General features: G+C 41.8%; 1 protein-coding gene across 2 annotated transcripts in view; it reads right to left on the reverse strand.

The window, feature by feature from the left end:
- Positions 1–23,038, reverse strand: part of Pias1 (protein inhibitor of activated STAT 1) — a 111,645-nt gene extending 88,607 nt beyond the window's left edge. Inside the window, exon 1 of one of the 2 annotated variants that reach the window (XM_051197711.1) lies at positions 22,894–23,037. In XM_051197711.1, the coding sequence (XP_051053668.1) occupies positions 22,894–22,917 (24 nt within the window). In that variant the 5' untranslated portion in view covers positions 22,918–23,037. Of the gene's footprint in view, positions 1–22,893 lie in introns of both variants that reach the window. The other variant, XM_051197713.1, reaches the window with a different exon arrangement.
- Between the last annotated feature and the right edge of the window lie 3,639 nt (positions 23,039–26,677).

Raw genomic sequence — 26,677 nt, forward strand, 5'->3', positions numbered from 1 at the left:
TCTGAACCCTCATAAACCACCCAGACCATTCCCAAGATGCCATCAAGAACAACACTGGGGTGTTGACTGCCCCTATATTCCTCATGGCATGAGGGCTGATGCCCAGATCACCCTTCAGCTGATCTCCTAGATCTGGCTATGGACAACCAGGCTCCCTTGGCCTGAATACTATCATTTCTGACTGGGAGCCTCAGGTAGACATCACAGAGTCAGGGCAACCTATCCTGGACACTGGGGCCCACCAACATAGGTCTTAGTTTAGGAACCCCCATCTTTTTGTTCCCCCTATTGTCAGGGTAGGGTGACAGCTTAATCAGCCTCATCAAACCCCACCAAATATATCACCCAGGCTCAATATCCACACACTCTCTCTACAGCCTCAGGGTACTTAAGCCTCATATCTCTGACCTCTTAAGAATATTCTGAGACCTTTCCTTGCCCTCTCTCCCTCAGAGCTACATGATCTATCCCTTGCAATGCCCTCCTATATGTTAAAGACTCTCTGCAGGAAACTTTACAAAAATGCAGCTAACTCCTGTGGTGTTTGGAGCCCAAAGGCCTGTAGAGTTTGCTGCAGAGAGGTTGCAACAGAGAAACTCCAGACCCGCTTAGAGACTTGGGGAAAAAACAAAAGAAAACTTAGCTGGTTGGGCAGGGAGGACTGCCTGCAGCTCAGGCCTGGGCCTGGGCCTGGGCCAGTGGCTTCAAAGCCACAAGCAAGCAGCTTTTTTTGTGAATTCATACCTTTACACTGGGTGCCAATTTGTAGCACAAATAATAAAAACCCAGAGACAGATATTGGGGTTAAAGGTGAAGATCAGATAAGCAAAGTGGTCAGCCACTTGAGAGTTCTCACCTCTATCAATGCTCAGATGGAAGGGGTGATCTACTGAACCTCATTTTGCATCTCCAGACTGCACTGATTTTCACCAAGCCTTAGAATCCTAGACTGCTCTCAGAGACTGCACTGAACTCCTTATATACTCTCTAGTGCTGGGATTAAAGGTGTGAGCTCTTTTAGACTGATTCACTTTTCTGTAGCCCAGGGTGATCTTGGACTCACAGAGATCCATCCTTCTCTGTCTCTGAGTCCTGGGATGTGCCACCACTGTCCAGCTTCTTTCTATAGCTAACTAGAGTGGCTGGCTTTGCATTCTGATCTCCAGTGGTGTTATTAGATCATGAACACACCCAGAAACTCCAACTGCCAGGTTCCACCCACAGGACACTGGCCTAACTGCTAGACCCAGCCCCCCACCATACAGAGTTAAAAAAAAAAAAAAAAATCTCTGGATGTGAAATCTCACCAATCTCTACCCTGGAAAGCTTTACCTTGAAAACTTCCACCTCCACCTTCCCCTCCGCAAGAAACTCTGAATAGGCCCTCATGTACAATTCTCTCCGAACAGAGGCACCCACCCTCCTGGTTTTTTCCTTCCCAATAAATCTCTTGTGTTGGATTTGTTGTGCAGTGTGACTTTGTCGTATTTCTTGGCTGCCAATTCCCAGAATACCTTTCCATTCTGATGTGCTATAAATGCTTCTTCCACGGATATTCAGGCACTAACTTCATATACCGAAGAAGGGAACTTGGGAAGGATCAAGAGGTGAGCATGAGGATGTACCATGCTGACCCAACACTTACTGCATGCCAGCATGGTAATACTATGTATAGGATATGAATCTTGGTACTGACTGGACACTAGTTTTTCAAACTATAATTTTGGGGGTGCACTCTCACTTTTAAAAGCAGGGAATTGTGATGGGAGATGTCATTCTGTAAACATGTTTCTCTTATTGGTTAATGAATAAAGCACTATTGGCCAATAGGAAAGCAAGATAGGTGGGACTAGGAGACAAGGAGGATTCGGGAAGTAGTAGGGAGGAGATTCAACATGGAGGACAGAGAGTAGAATGCCAGGCCTTCTCTCCGGTAAGATAAGACCACATGGAAATACTTAAGATTAATAGAAATGGGTTAATATATGAGACAGAGCTAGCCAATAAGAAACACTAGTAACAGGCCAATAGCTTTATATCTAATATGTGTCTCTGTGTGTTATTTGGGGCTGGCCCGGCTATGGGACCAGGCTGGCAGGGAAAACATGCTCAAAACAGGAGTGTGAGCTGGTGAGATGACACAGTGGGTAAAAGTACTGGCTGCCAAGACTAACTGTTTAATCTCCGGAATCCAACAACTATAGCCGTCCTCTAACCCTGTACACTCTATACACTGGCCAAGTTGCACGTGCGCACACACACATCCTAAAATAAAGGATTTCCAGGCATAGGCACACACCTATAATTCTAGCACTTGGGAGACTAGGACAGGATTGCTAGTTGAAGACCAGTCTGGACTACACAGCAAGATGGGGTAAGTATGGAATATCATACAAGTTCTCAGAGATGCCTTAAACTTTCAAAATTCTATAATGCTATAACTATTTAATAAAATCTCTCTTACTCTTAGGAAATAATTCATACCATCAGTAGTTTTTTTTTTTAATCTAAGAAATGTTTTCAATTATAAACTTGTCACTTACATGGGTAGATAAAAATAATAAACCGAATATGTTAAATGCTTAAATGGAACTGCTATATACATTCTAGTAAACATGATTACTTTATTGAACACAAATTTGACCCTACAATACAAACTGCTAGCAATTCTCATTCTATGTGTAAGAAAACTTACACTAAATTTGAGGTCTAACAGAACCCTAGAGGAACCCTGGAATCAGGAGGCTAGGTTAATCCTGGTGTAGGCTATTAACCAACACCAGGATCTTAACACAAAGCTCAGCCAGAACAGAGGACAGTATTCCCCAGGACAGACAAAGTAATGGGTAGAAGGGAATATTGAAGGGCACCTATGGAAATCAGACATCAAAGTGAGGAACAGTGAGATAAATACATGGATGGCAGTGAAATGCCATGGAGTTAATGAGGTAACTCCAATAGAATGGGCAAAACTAGAAAAGTCTAAGAAACATTGTTTCTAGCTAAAAAAGTTACAGTAACCAGCAGGAACTGTTTATCTACATGAAAGTAAGAAGGAACTGTGACAAAGGAACCAGGAATCCTAAGAGAAATAGTAGGGGCTGGAGAGATGGATAAAAGCATTCACTGGCTGCTTTTCCAGAGGACCTGAGGATAATTTGCCATGTAAGCATCCATATGGTGGCTCCTACTGTCAGTAACTACAAGGGGATCTGATGCCCTTGTATGGACTCCATGGGCACCAGGCTGACATAAAATGTACAAACATACATGTAAACACATATAAAACATTTTAAAAACCATATTACTTTCAAAAATTAAAAATAAACTAGTCCTATTCTTGGTGGTGGGAAGTACTGTCACTCTCCCTCTAGAATGCAGAACTTAACATGTTAACCAGAGCTTAAGAAACCCTGCACCTTCCTACCCAACTCAGCAAGATTATTGTTACCTCCCTGTTTTTCCCCAACCAAACAAAGATACTGCACTTGCAACTGAAGATACTATCTAACCTAATAGGTTCCAGACAAGCAACCAAAGAAACCAGACAGCTAAGAAAAGGATAAAAAGCCTAAACAGGAGAACTTTCAATGCAACAAAAAGGTAAGAAAAAGGATGGATTCTATAACTACACAAGATCTTTAAATTACAGGCCTCAGTCTGAAACCCAGAACTCAGATGAAGGAAAAGCCTGGAAGGACTCTACCAGAACTACTTCAGATTCATGGGCAGAACCTACTTGAAGTTACAGAGTTAGAAGGGTATGAACTCAGACTCCAAAGTCAGAGCTCAAGTCCAACAACATTCCAATAATGCTAACAACTACAGGCACTATAAAATTTTAAGTATATCTAGAAATAATATAAACTCTCTACCAACAATACAGTTTATGTGTACATGCACATTTGTGTGATACTTGCCCCATGTGTGCACATGGAGAAGAGGTCAACATTCAGTGGACATTCTTATTTTTTTTGTTAATTATTGGGAGGGAAAATATATAGTGAGGTCAGAAGATAATCTTCAAGAGTTGGATCTTTCAGCACACCTTTAATCCCAGCACTTAGAAGGCAGAGGAAGGAGGATCTCTGTGAGCTTGAGGTCAGTTAGGTCTACATAGTGAGTTCCAAGACAGTCAGGGCTGCACAGAGAGACTCTGTCTCAAAATAAAGGAGCAGAGGGTTGATTCTCTCCTAGCATGTGGATCCTAGGTATCAAACTCAAATCTTCAGACTGAATGACAGGTGTCTTTACCCACTGAACCAGCTCAATGACCCCTCCTCAGAATTCTTGAGCCCACTTCCCTTCAACCTAGTCTTCTTAGATTAACTCACCTACCTCATGACTTGAAAATGGTATCACTAACTCTTGCAACTCCTTTTCAGTACCTCTCCTTTATGTGCCAAATATACACAAGTCAGTATGTCCAAACCTAATGCCAACCTCCCCCAAGTCTTTCATCACTTAACTACTTCCCAGTGCACCACCTGCTCCTTCTGTCCTGCATCTACCACCAAGTCCTTAATATTGCCCACCACCACTTTAATTCATATCTGTCTGATCTCTTCCCAAATGTGTGTGACTCACTTTTTTTTGTTTTTGGTTTTTCAAGACAGGGTTTCTCTGTGTAACTTTGGAGCCTGTCCTGGAACTAGCTCTGTAGACTAGGCTGGCCTGGAACAGAGATCCACCTGCCTCTGCCTCTTGCCAAGTGTTGGGATTAAAGGTGTGTACCACCAAACCCTGCTTTTTACAGGTTTTTTTCCTATCTGGGCATGGTTCCTCATGCCTTTAATCCCAGAACTTTGGATACTGAAGAAAGAGGATTGTCACCAGTTTGCAGCCAGTCTGGATCACACAGTGAATTCTAGGACAATCTGGACTACAGAATAAGCACCTGTTGGGGGGGGGGGAGTACACAGAAGAGAGGGAGAAAAGGGGAGAGGGAGAAGATATTCTCTCTCCAAGACATGTCTGTCAATGTTTTCAATGACCTTTCTAGTAAAGTCTAATCATGTCAATGACTGCCCACTGCACTCAGGGATACAGGTCATACATACATTTTAATATAGCCTAAGATAGACTTCAGCAGGTTCCAACCACTGCCACCAATTCCTTAGCCAGTTCTTTGTCCTCTAAATCTTTTACAGTTATGCTGTTCTTTCAAAGTGAAACCCTCCCAGTCTCACACCCACCTTTTTCTAGCTAACTCAGTCCATTTTCAACTTACATGGTATCACTTTTAGAGTGCTTTCCTTTGCCCACCCAAACACACTCATTTAACCTGTTACAATATAGAGGCTGAGGTGGAAGGATCACTTGAGATCAGGAGTTCAAGATCCACCCAGACAACATATTGGCATTATTGAATTAGCAAGCTCCATCTTCAGAGAGATATCTAAGAAGCAAGGAAGAAAACAACAGAGGAAGATGCCAACATCAATCGCCAGCCTACAGACAGGCAAGCATACCTACCCACCCACATTCATGATACTTACACACACATTCCTCTCTCACACTGTGTGTGTGTTTCAATGTTCAGCCAGGTATAACACATGCCCATAATCCCAGCAGAGCTGGAAGTATCAAGAATTAGAGGCCAGCCTGGATAACACAATGATACCCTGCCTTACAGCATACAATTAAAAGAAACAAAAGTCAGTGTTAATGTTATTCAACTTTATTTTGCTATTAAAAAGATTTCAGTTGACTTATCTTTGACAAACGCAAACTTAAAAAATAAATAACACCAGGGGCTGGAGAGATAGCCCACCAGTTCTTCCAGGGGTCCACAGTTCAATTCCCAGCAACCATACAGTGATTCACAACCATGTATAGTGGGATCTGCTGCCCTCTTCTGGCATAAAGGCATAGTTACAGATAGAGCACTCACAAAAACATAAATCTTTTTTTTTTAATTAAATAAATGACCCTTTTTTTTTAATTGAGGGAAAAGGGAGACAAGAGATTAGAAAAAAAGAGAAATCCTAGAAGTAAAAATGCTTGCCATAACCTGTCATAAACCTCCCATACACTGAGTATGACACTCAGTACCAGTGCATACATAAACACACTTCATTCTTTCAGATACACAAACAAATGTGTAAATAAAAAGTAGGCTACTTCACCACACTTAGAAACCAATTCACTAAACTTTAAAACCAAAATCTGTTTCTAAAGCAAAGGTTCAGCATCATTCTCTGTACCTGCCACTTTCAGCAGATTCTAGAAAACACTAACCCACTTACTATGAAGTGTTTACCCTAGGAAAAAATGCACTAAACACGTACCATCAAGTATGTAGCAGAGTTTAACAAATCAACAGAACTGTGTAATCCTTCACCACTGACACTGTTTATAAGCAGGTCGTGTTGCTAATTATGACCTTGACCTTTTCCTTACACCAGGTAAAGAGAGAGTTAAGACAATCTTTTTGTTTTGTTTTGTTTTGTTTTGTTTTGTTTTGTTTTGAGAGACAGGGTTTCTCTGTATTGGAGCCTGTCCTGGAACTAGCTCTGTAGACCAGGCTGGCCTTGGAACTCACAGAGATCTGCCTACTTCTGCCTTGCCAGTGCTGGGATTAAAGGCATGGGCCACCAAAAGCAAGAATTAACTTTGTGAAATAAAGGGGTTATTAATTAGTATCCCTCCCATTAGTCTGCATTATTCCTGAGACTAAGTTCAGGAGTAAGAAAATAATTAAAAACAGGATTACCATGACATTCATAACATTACCATGTCATCCAACTATACCACTCTTGGGTACATAGGCCCAAAGGAAACTAAGCATAAAGCAGAAGTATGCACACATTATCTTTACATTAGTCACAATAGCCAAACAAGAATCACATAGATATCCATCAACAGATGGAGAGGTAAAGAAAATGTCCCACTTATACACAATGGAGTTTTATTCTCTCATAAAGAATGAGTGATGTCATGAGCAGGAAAATGGATGGAACTGTACAGAACCATGTTAAGTTAAATATGTAGAATCCAGAGTATGCATACATACTCCAAGTATAAGGGGAAGTGAAAGAGGACAGAGAGCAGCAGGAGTAGAACTATAAGACAGGAGGGGAGATGTATAGCTCATGCTATACAGGTGAAAAAATGTCAATCAAATCCAGCATTCTGTATAATAAATGTATATAACCAAATACAAAATTTTAAAAAATCAATAGTAGCCACTATCGTTAAGTCTAAACTCTAATTATGGTTCAGTTAAATGTGAACTACTATATATTTAGTGTGTGATATGTGGGTGGTATATGCATGTGTACATATATGTCATGTACATACCAGTACACACAGAAGCCAGAGGAAGATGCTGAGTATCCTGCTCTATTGATCTTATTCCCTTTGACAGGGTCTTTCACTGAACCTAGAACTAGGCTTGCCAGTCAGTAAGGCCCAGCAATCCTGTCTCTAACTGTTGTGTGACAAAAACTTTCCTTGGAGAGGCACAACATGTCTACTCACTCCAAATAGAGATCCCAAGACAAAGTATAGATACCACCAAAGTCCAATTTGATAAACCCTGTGTTTTATTGTGGTTACTTAACACAATAAAATCTTGTCTGTTTCAGGAACTTCCTGAAGTTGAAATATGGGTAAGGAATTACTTACAGGAGCAGAAATGACTCAAAGACAACTACAATACCAAGGCCCACACCAGCATGGGTGATAGCTCACACAAGCTGGGAAACTTGTAGTACACTGCACAACCTTCAGGCAGCTTGGAGTATGCCTTTTCAAAGTGACTGGTCTACACCACTTCCAGGCATCTCAGCTGGTTTTTGCTTCTCCCAGAGCTGGTCTGGTCTCAGGTGTTCTCTACAGCTCAGTTTGTCTGAATTTCTTTACATCTCTGTTCAACTAGTCTCAGAGGGATTCTCACCTTTTATGCTAACTCTGACAGGGCAGAGCCTTTCAAATCTGGTCTGTTTCAGGAACTTCCTGAAGTTGGAATATCTTCCTGAAGATGGAATATTTCAATCTTGAAGAGGCTGCTACATACCACCACCCTCCACAGTAAGGGAGTCACAGGCCCACAACCACATCCAGCTTTTAACCTGAGTTCTGGGGCTTGAACTCAGGCCCTAATGCTTATACAGCATGCACTTTTATCATCAAGCAGCTTCCCCAAGTGCCTCTAAGCCCCTAATAAAAAAAAGGGGGGGATTGTTTTTTGTTTTATTATGTAGGTATTTTGCCTGCACACATGTCTGTGCACTACTTGTGTGTCCATGGAAGCCAGAAGAGGCTATCAGATCCCCCGGAACTGGAGTTAGTCATGAGCCACCATGTGAGTGCTGGGAAATCAAACCTGAATCCTCTGCAAGAGCAGCCAGTGCTCTTGACAGCTCAATTCTCCAGTCTTTTCCAGTTTCTTTTCCAGTCTTTTTAAGACAGTGCCTTGCCATGTAGTCCAGGCTGGCCTTAGATTCCCTATGGAGACTAGGCTGACCTCAAACTTAGGGCACTTAACCACTAAGTACTAGTGTTACAGACACTACATCTGGTTTTCTTCCAGTTTTAAAATTTTACTAGAAGAAAAAACCCAAAACAAAACAAAACAAAACTGGAGGGAAGGAGAAGTCACGAGTCTTTCAGACACCATCCTGAGACTGTAGCTGGGGTAGGGTGACTCAAATGTATTATATACATATATGAAATTGTCAAACAATGGAAGGAGGGTGTAGAAAAAATATAAATGCATGCAATTGTACAACCTATGTTTGGCTTTCATCCCAAAAGGGAGAGAAAAGGAAACAGTGGTATAAATTGTAAATCAATCACAGATATATTTGCTAAGAGCTAAGCCCAGCTAGAGTAAATTACTAAAATCAGGATAGCGCACATCTCACAGACTGGTCTCCATACAGTTCTCATCTATGTCCACTGAAAAAAAGCAATGAAGGGTTGAGACATAACCCAAACAAACAAACAAAAAAATAATATTTCCCGCACCATGAATGATCAAAAGCATTTCCAGCACATTCATTCAGCACACCAGCTGCAGAGACGCAAGACATTATGCAGCAGCTATGGGTTGGCTAACTTGTTAATAGATGTCTTTTCTATAGGCAAACAATAACTATAAAAAAAATGTCAGGAAGAAATTATGAGGGACAATCTCATTTTAAACTAGAAACTCCTATAGTGTGATTCTTCATATTCTTTTTTAAAAAATTTAAGTTTCTAGTTTTTATATTCTGGAAGATGGAGGATATCCCCTCCCTTTTGCATTGAACATATCACTATCAATTATATTACTAGCGTTGGAAGCTCAATGGTACAACTTTTTGCCTTGAAGAGGCCCTGGTTTGAACCTAGGACTACACAAAGAGGAAAAGTCTACTGATTACAAACCAAAGAAAATATGTGACTTTGTCTAATACTCCAAAGAAAAGGTTTATTTCATGTTACACTTTGAGGTAACAGTCCATCACTGAGGAAAGTCAGCACAGGAACTCAAGCAGGGCAGAAACATGGAGATAGGAAGTGATGCAGAGACCATGGAAGGGGTGCTGCTTATTGGGCTTGTGTTCCTTGTGGCTTACTCAGCTTTCTTTCTTTCTTTTTCTTTTTTTTTTTTTTTCTTCCTTTTTTTTTTTAAGTTAAATTAGAATCAAACTTGTTTCACATGTCATCCCAGTTCCCTCTCCCTCCCCTCCTTCCCTCCTCCCCTGCTCCTTACCAACCCCTTATCCCATACCCTTTCTGCTCCCCAAGGAGGGTGAGGCCTTCCATGGAGAGTCTTCAAAGTCTGTCATATCATTTGGAGCAGGGCCTAGGCCCTCCCCGTGTGTCTAGGCTAAGAGAGTATCCCTCTATGTGGAATGAGTTCCCAAAGACCATTCGTAAATACTGACCCACTACCAGAGGCCCCATAGATTGCCCAGGCCTCCTAACTGACACCCACATTCAAGGGACCTGGGTTGGTCCTATGCTGGTTTCCCAGCTATCATTCTGGTCTCCATGAGCTCCCCCTTGTGCCACAGAGCCCACCTGCTAGCTTTCTTACATTACCATAGTACCCAAGACCCAAGGGTGGCACCATCAATAGTGGGCTGGGCCCTCTCATGGCAGTCATCAATCAAGAAAATGCACAAGTTTACCCACAGGCCAATCTAGCATTTTCTCAACTGAGGTTTGCTCTTCCAAAATGATTCTAGGCTTATGTTAAGCTGACATAAGACTAGCCAACACAAACTTGTATTTGCTTGCATATTTCTTAGTTTGAGAGAGGATCTTACTATGTAGCTCAGGCTAGTCTTGAACTCAAAATTATCTTGGATAAGACTCCTTATGCATAGATTAGAGGCATACACTACCAGGTCCAGCAAAAATAGGAGGAAAAATGCATTTAAAACTGTAATAAGCTGAGTGTAGGCAGAGGCAGGCATATCTCTGATTTCAAGGCAGCCTGAACTACATATACATAGCAAGTTCCAGGACAGCCAGAACTACACAGTGAGACTCTATCTCAAAATGAAGAATTATATAAACAAACAAACAAACAGGAATATATGGAATTGAGAGATGGCTTCACAGTTAAGAAAGGACCTAAATATCAGTTTCCAGCACACATGTTGGGCAGTTCACAACTCCCTGTAACTCCAACTCAAGGGGGTCCCACATCTGGCATGCATGGTCACTTGCACTGGCACATGTGCAAAGCTATATGTCCCCAAACTCACACACTTAAAAATAAAATAAACATTAAATAATAATGAGGGGACTAGTCAGATGGTTCAGCCAGTAAAGTGTTTGCTGCATAAATCTGGTAACCTGAGATCAATCCTCAGAAACCATGGTAAGGCAGAAAGAGAAACAACTCTACAAAAAACCAATTCTACACCCAGTTGGCAATTTCTTAATACAAGAAATTTTGAAGGCCAGGTATTGTGGTGAACTCCTTTAATACCACCACTTGGAAGACAGAGGCAGATGGGTCCCTGAGTTTGAGGCTAGCCTGGTCTACAGAGCAAGTTCCAGGGCAGGGACAGCCAGGGCTATACCAAAAAAAAAATAAATAAATAAAATAAAACAAAACAAAACAAAAAACCCTATCTTGACAAATCAAAAGTTATTTTGAAGCACAGCAGTACACATTTGCAATACTAGTACTTGGGAGATACAAATAGGAGAACCAGAAGACGAAGGTCAGTGGTGGGAATCTAGAACCCTAGGAAGTCCTGAGTTTGATTTCCAACAATACATAAACCAAGCACTGTGGGCTATGTCTATAATTCTAGCACTTTGAAAGTAAAATCAGAAAGATAAGAAGTTTAAGGACATCTTCAGTCCATAGAAAACTTGAGGTCACCCTGGGATTCCCGAGACCCTTTCTCAAAACAACAAAAGCAAGTTCAAAAACAGCAACAAAGTGAGTTTGAAGCCAGCTTGGGCTACATGAAATCCTATCTCAAAAACCAAACAGACTTAGTAGACTTCCTAGGAGAGGCCTTACCCTTTCCAAGGAGCAGATGGGAGCAGGGAGGGGGGATGTGGGAAGAGTGGAAGGAGAGGAGGGAGGGGGAACTGGGATTGGCATATAAAAAAAAATAATTAAAAAACAACAACAAAACCCAAATTTCAGTGGTCTAACTTCCATTCCAATTGGTCTTTAAAAAGAACACACTGGTTATTTTAAAAATGTTGAGCTCAGCTGAGTATGGTGGCACACACCTGAAATCCTAGCACTTGAGGCAGGAGGGTCAGGAGCTCAAGGTCATGCTAAGCTACATCCATAGCCCAAGACCAACCTAAGTTAATGGAATCTGGTGTTAAAACTAATAAGAGTTCACCAAGTTCCTCAATTCTTCAAACATTGATGCAGTTCACTTTTGTCTTCAACATAACACACTTACTTATATCATACCAACTACATCAAAGAAGTTGAGTGCAGAATCTGTCAAACTCATAGTGGCAAATGCAGTAGTTTTCCAAAATTCAATTTCCCCTTGAGAGCTTAAATTTTATCATTAGCAATGAATACTGTCAGTTGTTTTCCTTGTAGTGACAGGCTCACTTTATTTTCAAGAAAATGTATGCCAAATATCCATTCTATATAACCATACTTTGCCAAGCAATTACTTCAAGTAAAAATAGCATTCAACTTAGAAAGGCTGCTAGTTTAATTTGTACTCAACAACTGCACAGGTTCTTTTCTAAGCTAACCATCAGACCTGCTATCAGTAAAAGTACTTCAAACAGCATGCTCTAGGAGTCAAGCAAAGGAGGAATAGATGAATACTTCATATATACTAGCTACCACACTACAATAAGTTCTAAGCCAGAAACATATGGTGTGAATTGATTATGTTTATACAGTGTTCTGCCTGCATGTATGCCTGCAAGTCAGAAGAGGCAACCAGATCTCATACAGACGGTTATGAGCTACCATGTGGTTGCTGGGAATTAAAAGCAGGACCTCAGGAAGAGCAGTCAGTGCTCTTAACCTCTGAGCCATCTCTCCAGCCCCAATTTAATTTTTTTTTTTTTAGAAAAAAAAAAAAAACTTACATTCACCATAAAGTACAAGATAGCAGGTTAAGTTCTATTTTAAGTACTGTATGATGAAACTAGAAACAAGCTTGTTCACAATCAGAAACTCAAAGGCTAAAGTACTTTGCCATGCACTGCCAGAACCTCATAAAGGGCCACACTCCAATTCTCCTTAGACCAACAACCCTTAACTGTTTTGCTTGCCACATCTATTTTTAAATTCAACTCCTACATTAATACTGGATTAGTGGTATAGCTACAGAGACAGCTCAATGTAGAGCATGCACAAGACCCGGGATTTGATTCCCAGAACCAAAAGAGGGGAGGGAGAGAGAAGAGAGGGAGGGAAAAGGGAGGGAGGAAATGAATTTAACAACAGCATAACAAAAGTATCAAAACAGCCATGCTTCAAAGCCCCAGAACTGGGAAACTGAGACAAGATTACCATCAGTTCATGGGCCAGCAAAACCCAGTATCAAGAAACCAAAACAAGAACTTTTTGCATCCCTTTTGCAGCAGTCAGGACTGAAGCCAATGAGTACTTTAAATGCTAGGCAAATAATCAGTCACTAGGTTCTATCCCCAGAAAAACATCTAACACATGTAATGAAGTCAGGAGATGAACTTCTATAAACACAGTATTATATTTATCTCAACATTATGCAGTAAAAATAAAAAACATTTCTTTTTGACATGTCACAGAAATATATATATTCACACACACTTTTTTTTTGTTTTTGAATAATGAAAGTACATTGTGAGGCATAATCTCTCTTGAGTTCCAAGACATAGAAAGACCCTGCCTAAAAAAAAAAAAAAAAAAAAAAAAAAAAAACATAAAAGTAAAGAAAACCCAGGAAGTGGTGGTTCTCATCTTTAATCCCAGTACTGGGGAAGCGGAGACAGGTATATCTCTTTGAGTTCAAGGCCAGTATGATCTACAGAGTGAGTTCCAAGACAGACTCCAAAGCTACAAAGAGAAACCCTGTCTCCAAAAAAGAGAAGGAAGAGGGGCTGGAGAGATAGTTCAGCAGTTAAGAGTACTGACTACTCCTCCAGGAGCAGGTTTCAATTCCCAGCACCCAGATGGCAGCTCACACCTGTCTATAACTCCAAGATCTGACACCCTCACACAGACATTCAGGCAAACCACCAATGCACATAAAGTGTTTTTTTTTTTAAAAAAAAATGAAAGTAAATTATGTTATTATGTACATTTTCTAAATGAGGCCCTTCTACAAGCTGAGTTTTATTCTAATCTAAATACTCTCATAATAAATTACAAATATCCAGATACATTCTTAATACAAGTAGAAAAAAAATGAATAGAAGCCAGGCATAAGTGGCCACAAATCATGCACCTCCATTCACATGAAATCCCAAAATAGGCAAATCTACAGACAAAATATAGATCAGAAGTTGTCTGTAACTGAGGCTGAAGTAACATGGAGAGATAGCTGTGATAACTGAAGGATTCAGTTTCTTTTTAGGGTGAGAGAAATCCTACAACTGACTTATAGTGATAACAGTACAACCTGGAGAATACACACAAAAAGCAATTAATTTAACTCTTTAAATGTGTGGCCTATATGGTATTAAATTGCATATGATTCTATTAACACCCCCCTCATCTAAACATGAATAAACACAACTAGGAGTGTTACACTAATAATCCCAGCATACAAGTAGGCTGAGGCAGTAGATCACAAGCCAGCCTGGGCTACATAGTGTAAACTCATCTCAGAAAGAGTCCTTCAAAAATTATCCTGGGGGCTGGAGAGGATGGTTCATAATAAGAGCACTTGTTGCTCTTGAAGAGGACCTGGGTTCCATTCCCAGCACCCACACAGCACCTCACAACCACCCACAACCCCAGTTCCAAAGTATCCAACAGATATACACATGGTGTACATACATGCATGCAGGCAAAACTTTGGTACACATAAATAAATCTCAAAAAAAGTCATCCCAGGCTTAACACTACTATTCCAGTGAATATAAGAAATAGCATAGATCTATCTAGAAACACTTCCAGTTTAGACTTCCATAGCAGAAATGAGCATCAGCCTGGTTCCTAACAAGAACAAATAGTAACATAATTTGTTAAGCTGAAAGATAGTAAGCATCTACCAGACAGTGACAGAACACTAGCCAACAACATAGCAAATGAACAACTCTGCTATTCAGTTAGGGACTTCTGCTGTAGCTGAGGAAGCACAACACACATAAAGTGGACTGACGTCAAACTCTAGAGTCCTGCTTAACAGTCTGGAGAGCTAAGACTGTTCTATGGGAAGCCACTGAAGGTTTTTGTTTTGTTCATTGCTTTGGGGGTGGGTGGAGGTGTGTATGTAGGTAGGTAGGTAGGTATGGGGGATGAGACAGGGTCTCTCTACATAGCCCTGGCTGCCCTAGAACTCATTAACTCATTACATAGACCAGGCTGATCTGGAACTCAAAGAACCACTTGCCTCTGTCTCCTAAGTGCTGGGATTAAAGGCATCCACACCACATCCAGCTCCACTGAAAGTTTTTATAGGCAGGAGTCACAGGGTCAAAGAACTATTTGTGTGAAATTAACCATGGCAACCAAAAAGAGAAACTGAAAGCTAGAACAGCAGGAAAGGTAAGGAAGTGAAGTTTTCAAATATAGGCACATCTGCACCAGCACTATCAGTATCTGGGACTGGTTCCTGTTCAAAGGGTTTACACTTGTTTTATTTACCTGATCTAAGAAAACAAAGGGGGGGGGGGATAGTTTTTCTCATAAAAGTCTGAGGAAAAGGCTCTGAGTGACTGCCTTTTCACATGAAGCCAAAAGTGGAGGGCTCAGAAGCACTTCTCACAGAAGGGTAAGCAGAAGCAGGATTAGCAAAGTACAGGGCAACTATGCTAGCTAGCATTGTACACAGGAGGGAGCTGTAACCCGATAAAATCTCAAGTCAGCCTCACCAGGCATTGTAGTGGCTGCCCTTAAAGTAAACAGGGGCACTACCAGGGAGCCAACTCTCTGCCTCTTCCTACCCAAGGGGTCTTCTGTGAGTCAATACCTAATCATCTAAGTCAAAGCATAAATAAATTCTACATCACTCACATTTATAGGACAAAATAACTAACACAGATTAACTTCATCGTGTGTTCCTTCCACCTTGCAGTGTTCTCGACAGGGTGGTAGCACACACCTGTAGTCTCAGCATTTGGGAAGTGAGTAAAGAGAACCCTGAATTTGAGACTAGCCTGGACTACACAGGGACAGCCTCAAAAAAAGAAAAAAAGCATTCATAACTTACATGTGCATTTATTAATTACCATAACCCAAAAAGATTTCTTCCTGGAATAGAAAAATATTTCCACAGCCTATGTAACCTTTCCATAACCAGCTCCTCCAAACAGCATTACCTACCAATTTAAAAACCATGGCAACACTGATTTCACATTAAAAAATGGGAAGTTGTTCTCAGTTCCACTTTCTCTACATTAATGTTCAATAGTTACAACATGCCATTTAAAACTGATAAGCACCTAATACACAAAACTCACAATATTTGATTACTTTAATATAATTTCAAAAAAATCAAATGTACTTAAAAATCAATTAGATATGCTACATCATCAAGTTCATTCTTTATCAAATATTCTAATTCAGATGAACTGTTTACTTAAATTTTGTAAACTTTCTCTTTGCCATCACTTAGTAATGTTACCCGACACATAAAAGACGTTAAGAACAATGAGAGTAAAATAAGAAATGAGCTAAGAATTGCTAATTATCTTCACTTGGGACACCTGTATCAGAAAAGCATCTACACTGCTCTCTACAGCTTGAAGTTCTATGTTGTTAAAATTAACATTTGCAAAGGTTTACACAAGTCTATCTATCAAGGTATGAAAATCACAAGGCCTCTCCCCAACCAAAAACCCAAGTTACTATAAAATATATAAAGTAACTTGGATCCATATATACAAACCTGAAAGGCTTGTCACAAAAATAACAGATTATAAATAAAAAATACCAGCTGTGGCTGTAGTTCGGGTGATAAACTGCTTGCTTAACATTCACAATGCTTTAGTTCAATTCCCAGCACAACATACAACAGGCATGACTATATCTCCAACACTAGGAAGGTGGAGAAAAGGATCAGGCATTCAAGGTCATCCTACACTACACAGGGAATCCAATCCAATCCTGACTCTCTCTGTGTGTGTATTTAGTATGTATGCCAGGCATGGTCTACAACTTTAATCCTAGCAATGGGGAGGCAAAGGCAACTGGATCTCTGGGAGTTAAAGGCCTGTTCTACATAGATAAGCCAGACATACATAATAGAAAGACACTGTTCTCAATATAAATAAATAATTCTGTTATTCTGCTATATTGTGATTCCTTTTTGGGATAATATAGATACACCTACAGTCACAGAAGGTCTAAAAGGATAGATGCCCAGACATTAACCATAGTATTTCTGAGAGATGCAAGTACAAGTGCCATTTTTCTGTCTTTTTAGTACTTTATGAAAGTTTCCTAAGCAAAATAGTAATTGCAAAAATCACCATGCTTTAGTTAGTCTTAAGTACATAGTAAGATTCTGTCTCAAAAAAAAAAAGGGGGGGGGCTTGGAGAGATGGCTCAGTGGTTAAAAGCACAGGTTGCTCTCCCAGGAGCCAGGATTCTATCCCCGGCACCCACAAAGCTGTGGCTCACAACCATCTGTTAACTCCAAATCCAGGGAATCCCATGCCCTCTTGTGGTCTCTGTGGATACTGCATGAACATTGTGCATAGACATACATTTAGGCAAACACTAGGCAAACATTCAAAGGTAAAATAAACAAATAATTTTAAAAACCTCAAAATTAAAAAGAAAATTAATTTGTATGATTCCAACTAACAATGTCCAAAGATTTTGTAAGGGAGATTTGCAAACCAGAGTAGTGGCACTCACCTTTAATCCCAGCACTCTGGAGGCAAAGGCAGGTTGGACTTTTATAAATTCAAGGCCAGTCTGATCTACATAGTGAGTTACAGACCACCCAGGGCTATATAGTGAAACCTTGTCTTTAAAAAGACAGCTTACAAAAAAGCATAGTGCCCCCCCAACAAAATACTCTGGCATTAAGCAAAAAAAGAAACATGTTAGCAACATGACAACTCTAGATACCTAAACACCTCTAGGACTGCCCTGGCATCTTTAGGGAGGCCTATAGAGAAAAGCTTTGAAACCAAAGACTCAGATGCAAGTTCTCACCACTATTGTTGGTAAAATTTGTCTTTTCTGGGCTTCCTTACCTTTTGTGGTCTCCTATTTTCAAAGAACTATTGTAAAGAGCAAAGGATATAATGTGATACAGTATAAACTGAATATAACTACACAACTAAGATATAAATATTCTTCAAACTATAAGATAGTAGAGCATAGATAGTGGCTTATGCCTGTCATCTCAACACTTGGGAGATAGAAGCAACATCAGGAGTTCACGGTTATCTTCAGGTACACAGTTTAAGGCCAGCTGAGGCTTCATGAAACTACTATCTCAAAAAAAGTAAAAATAAACCAAATCCTTAGTAACAGAACTTAACACTTAATAAAACAGTACTATCAATTCTGTGAAGTAATGAACCAAGTTCTTGTTTAGTTTTTACTAAGCTACATCCTATAAATCCTACTTTCTGAGACAGATATTTCCTCCTAGATCTTACTACAACCACAAACCACTTTATTTTCTTATCCCTAGTTACCAGCATGAAAGGATACAAATTACATTGAAATCAAAAGCCTCAGCATGAACCCTGGAGCAGCATGCTGATGGAGTTCACCAGGAGAGACCCAAGGTTAATCAGCTATGGACTCACTACTAAGAACTACAGCAATCAAAGGGGATTACAAGACACTCACTGAAGAGAAAGACAATGCAGTCACCCCGAGAAAACCACCAAGAAAAGGCGGCAATATTTCAAAACAATTACATGAAATACTTAAAAACTAAAGTGTTTTTCAAATTGTTCTAAAATACTGTTCCCAAGAAGTGACATAAAACAAGCCATCTAAATGCAGCATTTCACAAAAGCAAATCAGAGAGATTAAAATCAGATCCATGAATAAAATGTCAAATTTATTTGCTTCCATGTGAAATAAAAGCAGACAAATTACACCGGAGAGATCAAAACTAAGTGGTTATTTGTTGAAAATAAAGAGACAGATATGACAACAAAATTTACTGATATGCTTACACAGCAGATACTTATAAAAGTATGGCTTCCCTTCTCATTGGATTCCATTATTTACTCCTTGAAAGCAATGAGTCCTTCCCTCCTACTGTTTCGCTTGTGAGTTAAAATAGGAACACAACTTACATTGAATTTTCATGCAAAAATCATTTGTTAAGAGAAAATAATGTCTTTGGAAGGTGAGTGTGGTTGCTCATGCTGAGATCCTAGCACTCTAGAGACTAAGACAAGGTTGCCAACTCCAAGCCTACAAAGAACTACAAAGTGAGTCCCTGTCTGCAAAAGAAAAATATTTGTTTTTGTTTGCTATTGTCTGTTTTTAATTGGTTTAGGACAGCAGTTCTCAACCCGTGGTTGAGATGCCTTTGGGGGTCAAATGACCCTTTCACAGGGGTTGAGTATCAGACAGCATGCATATCAGATATTTATATGACAATTCATAACAGTAACAAATTACACTTATGTAGCAAAGAAATAATTCCATGGTTGGAGTCACCACAATATGAGGGACTGTATTAAAGCATTAAGAAAGTTGAGAACCACTGGTTTAGGGTGTTTTGTTGTTGTCTGAGGTTTTTTTTTTTCTTTTGTTTTAACCTGATTTATTTTCTAGATAGTCTTACTATATGGTCCAGGCTGGCCTAGAACTCATATCCCTCCTATCTTAACCTAAGTACTGAGATTAAAGTCATGGGAGCATTCTAAAATATTTTTTTGTTTTTCGAGAAAGGGTCTCTCTATGCAGCCCTAGCTGTCCTGTAACTTGCTCTGTAGACCAGACTGGCCTCAAAAGCAGAGATCAGACTGCCTCTACCTCTCAAGTGCTGGGATTAAAAGTATACACCACCACTGCCAGCTCTAAAAAGATGTAAAACTAGGCATGGTGACATACCTTTAATCTCAGCAATCCAGAGGTAGTAGGTAGGATCCCTGTGAGTTGGAGGTCAGCCTGGTCTACAAAGCAAGTTTCAGGCTAGCCAGAGCTACAGAGAGACAATGTCTAAAACAACAAACAACAAATCAGAGAAGCTACAATGAAAATGTCAGGTTATCACTACCAAGATCACTTGGTCTGCCCCCTTGAAGAGCCTTCACCTTCATAGCCTCATAAATGTCACTTGTGTGTATTCCCCTAATGAAAAATTAAACCTTTTATAAGTAAAAGTGCACAGAGAACTCATTTTGATATGTGTGACTCACAATCTAGTTTACACTGGCAATATCTTCAAGCTTGTACTATATCCCTACAGGGAATACAGATCTGTTTTTCCCATCTGATCTTTGCAGATTCACTATAGATTTAAAAGGATTCACTAAAAGGGCCATTAGGAAAGTAGTTATAATCCACAGCATAGTCAAATGTGGGCTGTGAATTGGGACAAGGGGGGGAAAAATCAGTATTTGCTCAATGGCTCCCATTAGAGTTAAGTATCTCCATTTAATTTTTTTTTTTAATTCTAGGATTTTTCCCCCTCTATTATTTGAATTTTCCCCTATGTTACAGAATATGCAATATTTACCTCCAAAAATCAATCTCTCAATCTCTTTCTCCCACACACACACCCTGAAAAAATATTTCTGAAAGGAACATCTTCCCAACTTCACTGCACAAAAAAAAATTATACACATTCTTTTTTAGTTTTTTGAGACAGGGTTTCTCTGTAGCTTTGGAGCCTGTCGTGGAACTAGCTCTATAGACCAGGCTGGCCTTGAAGTCAAGAGATCCATCTGCCTCTACCTCCCCAGTTCTAGGGTTAAAGTTGTGCACTACCACTGCCAGGCTTATATGAATGCCTAAGTAACTACCGCAGGCATTCCTGTTATCACCTCTCCTACCCACCCACCCCCAAAAATAGTAATCCTAACCACAATGTAGCCTTAATACATCCAGCTAAGAAATCTATCACAGTTCCTTTGAAGTCTCAGGCACATGCAATGACACACCAACCGAAACATAGAAGTGGACTTTGTAGACTAGGTTGGCCTCAAATTCAGAGATCCTCCTGCCTCTGCCTCCCCAGTGCTGGGATTAAAAGCTTGTGCCACCATCACTCAGCTTGCTTGTTTGTTTTTAATTGCAAGTTGATTATCTCCAAAATTTCAAATGTCTGAGGTTTGAGTCAAGTCAATAGTCTGAAATTAGATAAATGAAATTATCCAAGTAGGGCATAGTGGTGGATGCCTTTAATCCCAGCACTTGAGAAGTAGAGCCTCGAGGATCTCTACTAGTTCAAAACCATCGTGGTCTACAATGAGTTCCAGACCAACCTGAGCTACACAGTGAACCCATCTTTTAAAAAACAAGCTGGGCGTTGGTGGTGCATGCCTTTTATGGCAGAGGCAGGAGTTTCTCTGTGAGTTTGAGGCCAGCCTGATCTACAGAGCTAGTTCACGACAGGTTCCAAAGCAATACAGAGAAACCCTGTCTTTAAAAAAACAAAAACAAAAAACAAAACAAACAAACAAAAAAAGGAACTCTCCATTCTACCTATTCTGTTTTAAACAAGTTAGTAATTAGAAGTAAACTTAACAGAACAAATATCCAAATCTTGTACAAAGATCTTAATACAAAAATCTTGGAATGTTATCACTGCAAAGTTACTAGTGAAAAAAAGGATCTTCCAGTGAGGCTTTTCCACACACAAAAGTGCCCAGAAACAAATGTAGTGGTCTGCTTATTCTAGAAGTTATTTCATCATAATGGAGAAAAAATAATCTTTATTGACTACAAAAAGAATTTCTAAATCCCCCTGAAGATTTACAATTGCATAGTCCAATCTCCACTCTGACAGAGATGTTAGTTCTCTGATGGGCTATAACCAGCTATTTGGTTCGCACACAGGAAGCCAGAAAAGGGAATACCGTGTTCAGAGGCTCTAAATAATATGTGTTAGTTAAGAACTGCCTGCTACTAAACCAAAATTATTCAAGCGGAGCCCCATTTGTCACAATCCAATCATAAGGGTTCCACCAGCCCTCCCCCAACTGCTTGTGTAGTGGTATATCTGCTTCGGTAAAGAAACCATCATCAGGTAAAGATTAGGGTGGGAGAGAAAGCGGGGGAAAGGGGGCACCCTTTCATCTAATTTCGCGAGGCATGAGTAATTGGTACAGTTGAGAGGAACGATGGAACATTCTATTTATTGGAGGTTGGAGTAGGATGGGGGGGGGAGGAGAATTTCGTTTAAATCAACATGGCCAACAAGATGTCCCTAACAAACAAAAGGCAACGGGGGGATACAAACACAAACCATTCACCTCCATCAGCTATAGCATCGCCATCATGGTGTGTGCAGAGACCCCCCCAAGACTGCTCTCACCCACCACACCAGCGATAGCAATAGAGTAGAGAGGTGGCTGCATGCCCACCACCGCTCCCAAATGCACACTCTTCTAGGGGGTTACTCCCCAACCCACCCTGGTGGCCCGGAACCAAGAAACAGTAACGTCCCGCCCCGGCAGACTCCCCCTGCAACCCTTTAGCCGAACCCCAAACGCCGGCTCCGGGCTCGCTAAACTTTCCAAGAGCTTCTCCCCGGTGTCCCCCAGCCGATCACCCCAGGACTGCGCTTTCCCACTGGCCCGGCACCCACTGACAGGCGGGCAGCGGCGGCGAGCGGGGCGGGGGCGCCTGGGCGCCGCGGAGGGGCGGGGCGGCCGGAGCCAAGTTCCCGGGGGTCCGAGTGCAGCGCCTGACAGGAGCCCGGGACCGCGAAAGAGGAAGAGGAAGCGGCAACGGGGCAGTTTTCCCAATCCCCCCCTTCCAAGCGCACCCTACCCCCCCACCAGCCCCAGGCTGCCCGTAGGGGGGGCGGGGAGGCGGGCTGCAAGGTGAGGCACCCGGGCCCCGGGGACCGCCACTACCGCCACGTCCCGACTCACTCTCTCTTCGCCCCGCCACCCCCGCCAGAGGCGCCCACAACAATAACACGCCGGGGACGACCCGTCAGCGCCCCCGAGGCACCCGGGGCCCACGGCCCGCCGCAGCCAGGCCCCCTCCACTGAGGCCCAGAGCGCCTCTGCTGCCTACAACTATAGACCCGGGTGGAGCTCGGCCCGAGCGGCCCCCCCAGGGTCCGACCCATCCCCCCCGGCACCAGCGGCGCCGTCTCCGCGGCCGAATATTAGAAGTGAATTCGAGCTGCGCTTTACCTTTAGTTCCGCACTGTCCGCCATCTTGCGTCTGTCAGCGCAAGCGCAGTGAAGCTCGCCGGGGGCCGCGCTGGACCCTCCCCTCTAGCTGACTTGACTCCGCCCCCACCCCGCCCCTCAGCCTTCGCGCCCCGCCCCTGGCCTCCGCCCCGCTCCCGGAGCTCGCCGCCCCGCCCCCGGCACGCACAGCTGCTAGACCGGCACGTACTATTTAAATAATGGCGCCAAGCGGGAGGTTTGACAGTTACTACCACCTCGGCCTCCCCGCCCCCACACCGGCCGGGCCAGGAGCGTCCGGAAAAGAGGCCGCAGCTGGGGGTGTTGGCCTGAGCTTTGCCCTTCTGCGGTTCGGCTGACCGTTTGAGCCCCTGTTGACAGAAGCCACGATGCCCCCCATCCGCTAGATGCGTTCCGCACCTGCACCTTACACGGCTGCATGTGGGCCACAATTAGCCAGTTTTGTTGTTTCTGTGTTTATTGACGCAGATCCTTATGATGAAGCAGTGAGGTCGTGAAAGATAACATTATCATTCCATGCTGTCTTTTCCAAAATAAAAGCTCACAGGAGAAAAGGGACTCGCTCAAACAGCATTTAACAGGGGTGGCCAAAGACAAATTCTGCTGATGTCCATTTGCCAACTCGCCCATGAGTGCAGAAATCAAGATCACTATCCGGTCGCCCAGGGAGGCTGGATATGTGAACTAATTACTAATAGTGATGAATAGTATTAGGATCAAAAGGCTCACTAACAGAGAAAAATAGGTTAGAGAGAGATGTGCTTAGTCCCAGAAGGGTTTTCTCCAACTACATTGATATTTAGACTTGAAAGATTATTCCATGCTAGTCCTCTCTACTAAATATCTCCTCTACTTCCTGCAAAACCCCAGCCTTTTATACTGATCAATTTTTCACTATCAAAATTCTCTTAACATTTGGGTTACTCTGAAGTGTCTCAGAAGTCAAGAAGGCCAGGTACTGACCAGTGACCTAGATTATTTTCACTCCCACATTCCTAAAGTTTTTTGCTTCAGTGCCTTTATAGTTCCCCATCTCCTCCTCCACTGAATCATTCATATCAGCATGTAAACTTATCAAATTTCTTCTTACTTAAATTTACACTTCCTTTAAGATCCAAAACTGCCTCAGTGGCTACTGTATTTCTCTGCTTTCTTCACTGAATAAATTCACAAACATGACTTCATTTTTCTACAGTACTTGTTCCTACTTCCCCAGGAGCACTGACCTGTCACCCTACCCTGATACAGCTAGACTGCCATCATCTTGATCACTTATCAAGATGACTGTTCATCTAACCCTTTGCAAAGCCTACTCTCAGTTCTCAGGTCTTATCTAAATCAGCTAGAGGGAACTGCTACCAGGTGACGTGCTTGCTTTCTCTTAAAAGAAATTCCTCCTGAACTTTCCTCCATATCACTGTCACTGCTCTGTCCTGACATTCCATTCCTGTCCCCTTCCTTGCTTCCTTGGACAGCTCTCTCTCTCTGTCTCTGTCTCTGTCTCTCTCTCTCTCTCTCTCTCTCTCTGTCTCTCTCCCTCCCTCTCTCCCTTCCTCCTCTCTCTTCTTCTCTCTCCCCTTCCTCTCTCCTGTCCTCTCTCCTCTCTCTCCCCCTCCCTCTCCCCCCTCCTCTCTCTCTCTCTCTCTCTCTCTCTCTCTCTCTCTCTCTCTCTCTCTCAACCCCCTATCTCTCCAGGGTCTCACTATGCAGCTGTGGAAGTCACTATATAGAGCAGACTGGCCTTAAACTCCCGGAGATCCACCTGCCTCGGCCTCTGCCTCTCAGGAGCTAAAGGCACGCACCACTATGCCCTATTTTGGTTTAAGCTTTTAATAGTGGAAAATCTAGGATTCAATCCATGATTCTTATTCAACCACCCAGAGCTATTATTTAACTCTGACTTTTGATCTATAAGATAATGATTTTCAAATATCTTCATCTTAGATTTTATCACCAAATCCTAATCCAGGAAGGCCTAGGGATTGGCTCCATTTGTAGATTGCTTGCCTAACTGTCTAATATACAAGAGATTTTGTGTTTGATCTCCAACACTGAATAAAACTGGGCATGGTGTTACATGCCTGAAATCCCAGTAGTTGGAAAGTAAAAGATCAGGCAAGCCTGGGCTACATGAAATCCTATCCCAAAAGAAATTATTATTATTATTATTATTGAGAAACTGGGTGGGGTGGTACAGACCTTTAATGCCAGCATTCCAAGCAGAAGTAAGCAGATCACTTGTGAGACAGAGACCAGCCTGGTCTACATAGGAAGTGTGTTCCAGGTCAGCTAGGACCACAAGTAAGACCCTGTCTTAAAATTAATTAGCTAATTAATTAATTCAAAAGAAGTTAATCCATAAAGGTTCCTACCGACCTAGCATCTAGTCCAAATCTCCTCATCACCTCACATTCATCTCAAGAGTCTCACTGTTATCCAGTATTCATTCAGCTTTCAAAAAGAAAATCAGGAAAGCATCCTTACCCCTCTCCTTTGACTCATTTCCAATGTCCAGAGCTTCTGTAAGTCCAGTTGACTCCTGCTTTTAAAATACACCTAAGGCAGCCTTTTTTTTTGAGTCTTCACAACTACCACCCTCTGCCAGACTGATGTAGTTTTGCTCCTCCTGAGAGGATGGACTGACTGACTGGGTATCAGTTGGCCTTCCTGACACTTGGGGCCTTTGCCTTTTGGGGTCTGGCCATGATAGTAAAGGCCTATAATCCCAGAACTTGGACCATATTCACTAACCTTTCCATTAACAGTTCAATACAAAGACATCAAAGACATGATCCCAACACTTTGAGGGGGCGGAGGAAGGAGGATTTCTATGGTGATACATTATGATTTACTAAAACTTGTCTGAGGACTAGAAAGTGAAGTCAGTCTCAAGATACAGAGATCAGGCAGTGGCAATATACACCTTTAATCCCAGCAGCTAGTCAGTAGCTGGGAGGTGGTGGTATACACCTTTAATCCTAGGACTCAGGATTAAGAGGGAGATGTATCTCTGTTAGTTCAAAGTCACTCAGATTTACACAAAATTGATCCAGTCCTAAGAAAAACAGTTCTCACAAACATGTTCTCAGCATATGGGATCACTCACACCTTTAATCTCATCACTAGAGGATTATAAAAGATAGGAGCAGGGTCTTCAGTAGTCAGTATCAGGCATTCATTCTTCAGCCACATTGAGAATAGGAAAACATTGAACTCTCAGGATTCTCCAGCCATGCTGAGAGGCAGCAAGCAGTCTGAGGTTTGGTGGAGCCAGGATCGTCCTTCAGACTAAGGTAGTATAAGAGCTAGTGGCCAGCTGCTTTGCTTTACTGATCTTCAGCTTGGAGCTTGAACCCCAATATCAGTCTCTGGGTCATTTATTTATCATGCAGCAGATTTCCAAGCATTCAAGGCCAGCCTGGGCTACATAGTTCTAGACTAGATTGAGCTATATAGCCAAAATGTGTGTGTAAGTAAGTAAATAGCCAGGTGTGGGGGCCCAAAGCTAAAATCCCAGCACTTGGAAGGTGAGGCAAGAAAATCAGGAGTTCAAAGACAGACTGGGCCGCAAAACAGGTTTGTGGCCAGCTTACTCTACAAGAGGCTTTGTCTGAAAAATAAATATTTAAAATAAAATTTGGCCTTTGTCCCTTTTTCCAGGCACAAAACTCCTAACATCCCCAGTAATTTCCTAATAGCTATGTCTTTTTGTTATTACTAATAAATCCTTCCCTATTAAACATGAGTATGTTAATCAAGTGATTCA

The sequence above is a fragment of the Phodopus roborovskii genome, unplaced genomic scaffold (assembly GCF_943737965.1).
Source record: "Phodopus roborovskii unplaced genomic scaffold, PHOROB, whole genome shotgun sequence".
NCBI classification, from domain to species: Eukaryota; Metazoa; Chordata; class Mammalia; order Rodentia; family Cricetidae; genus Phodopus; species Phodopus roborovskii.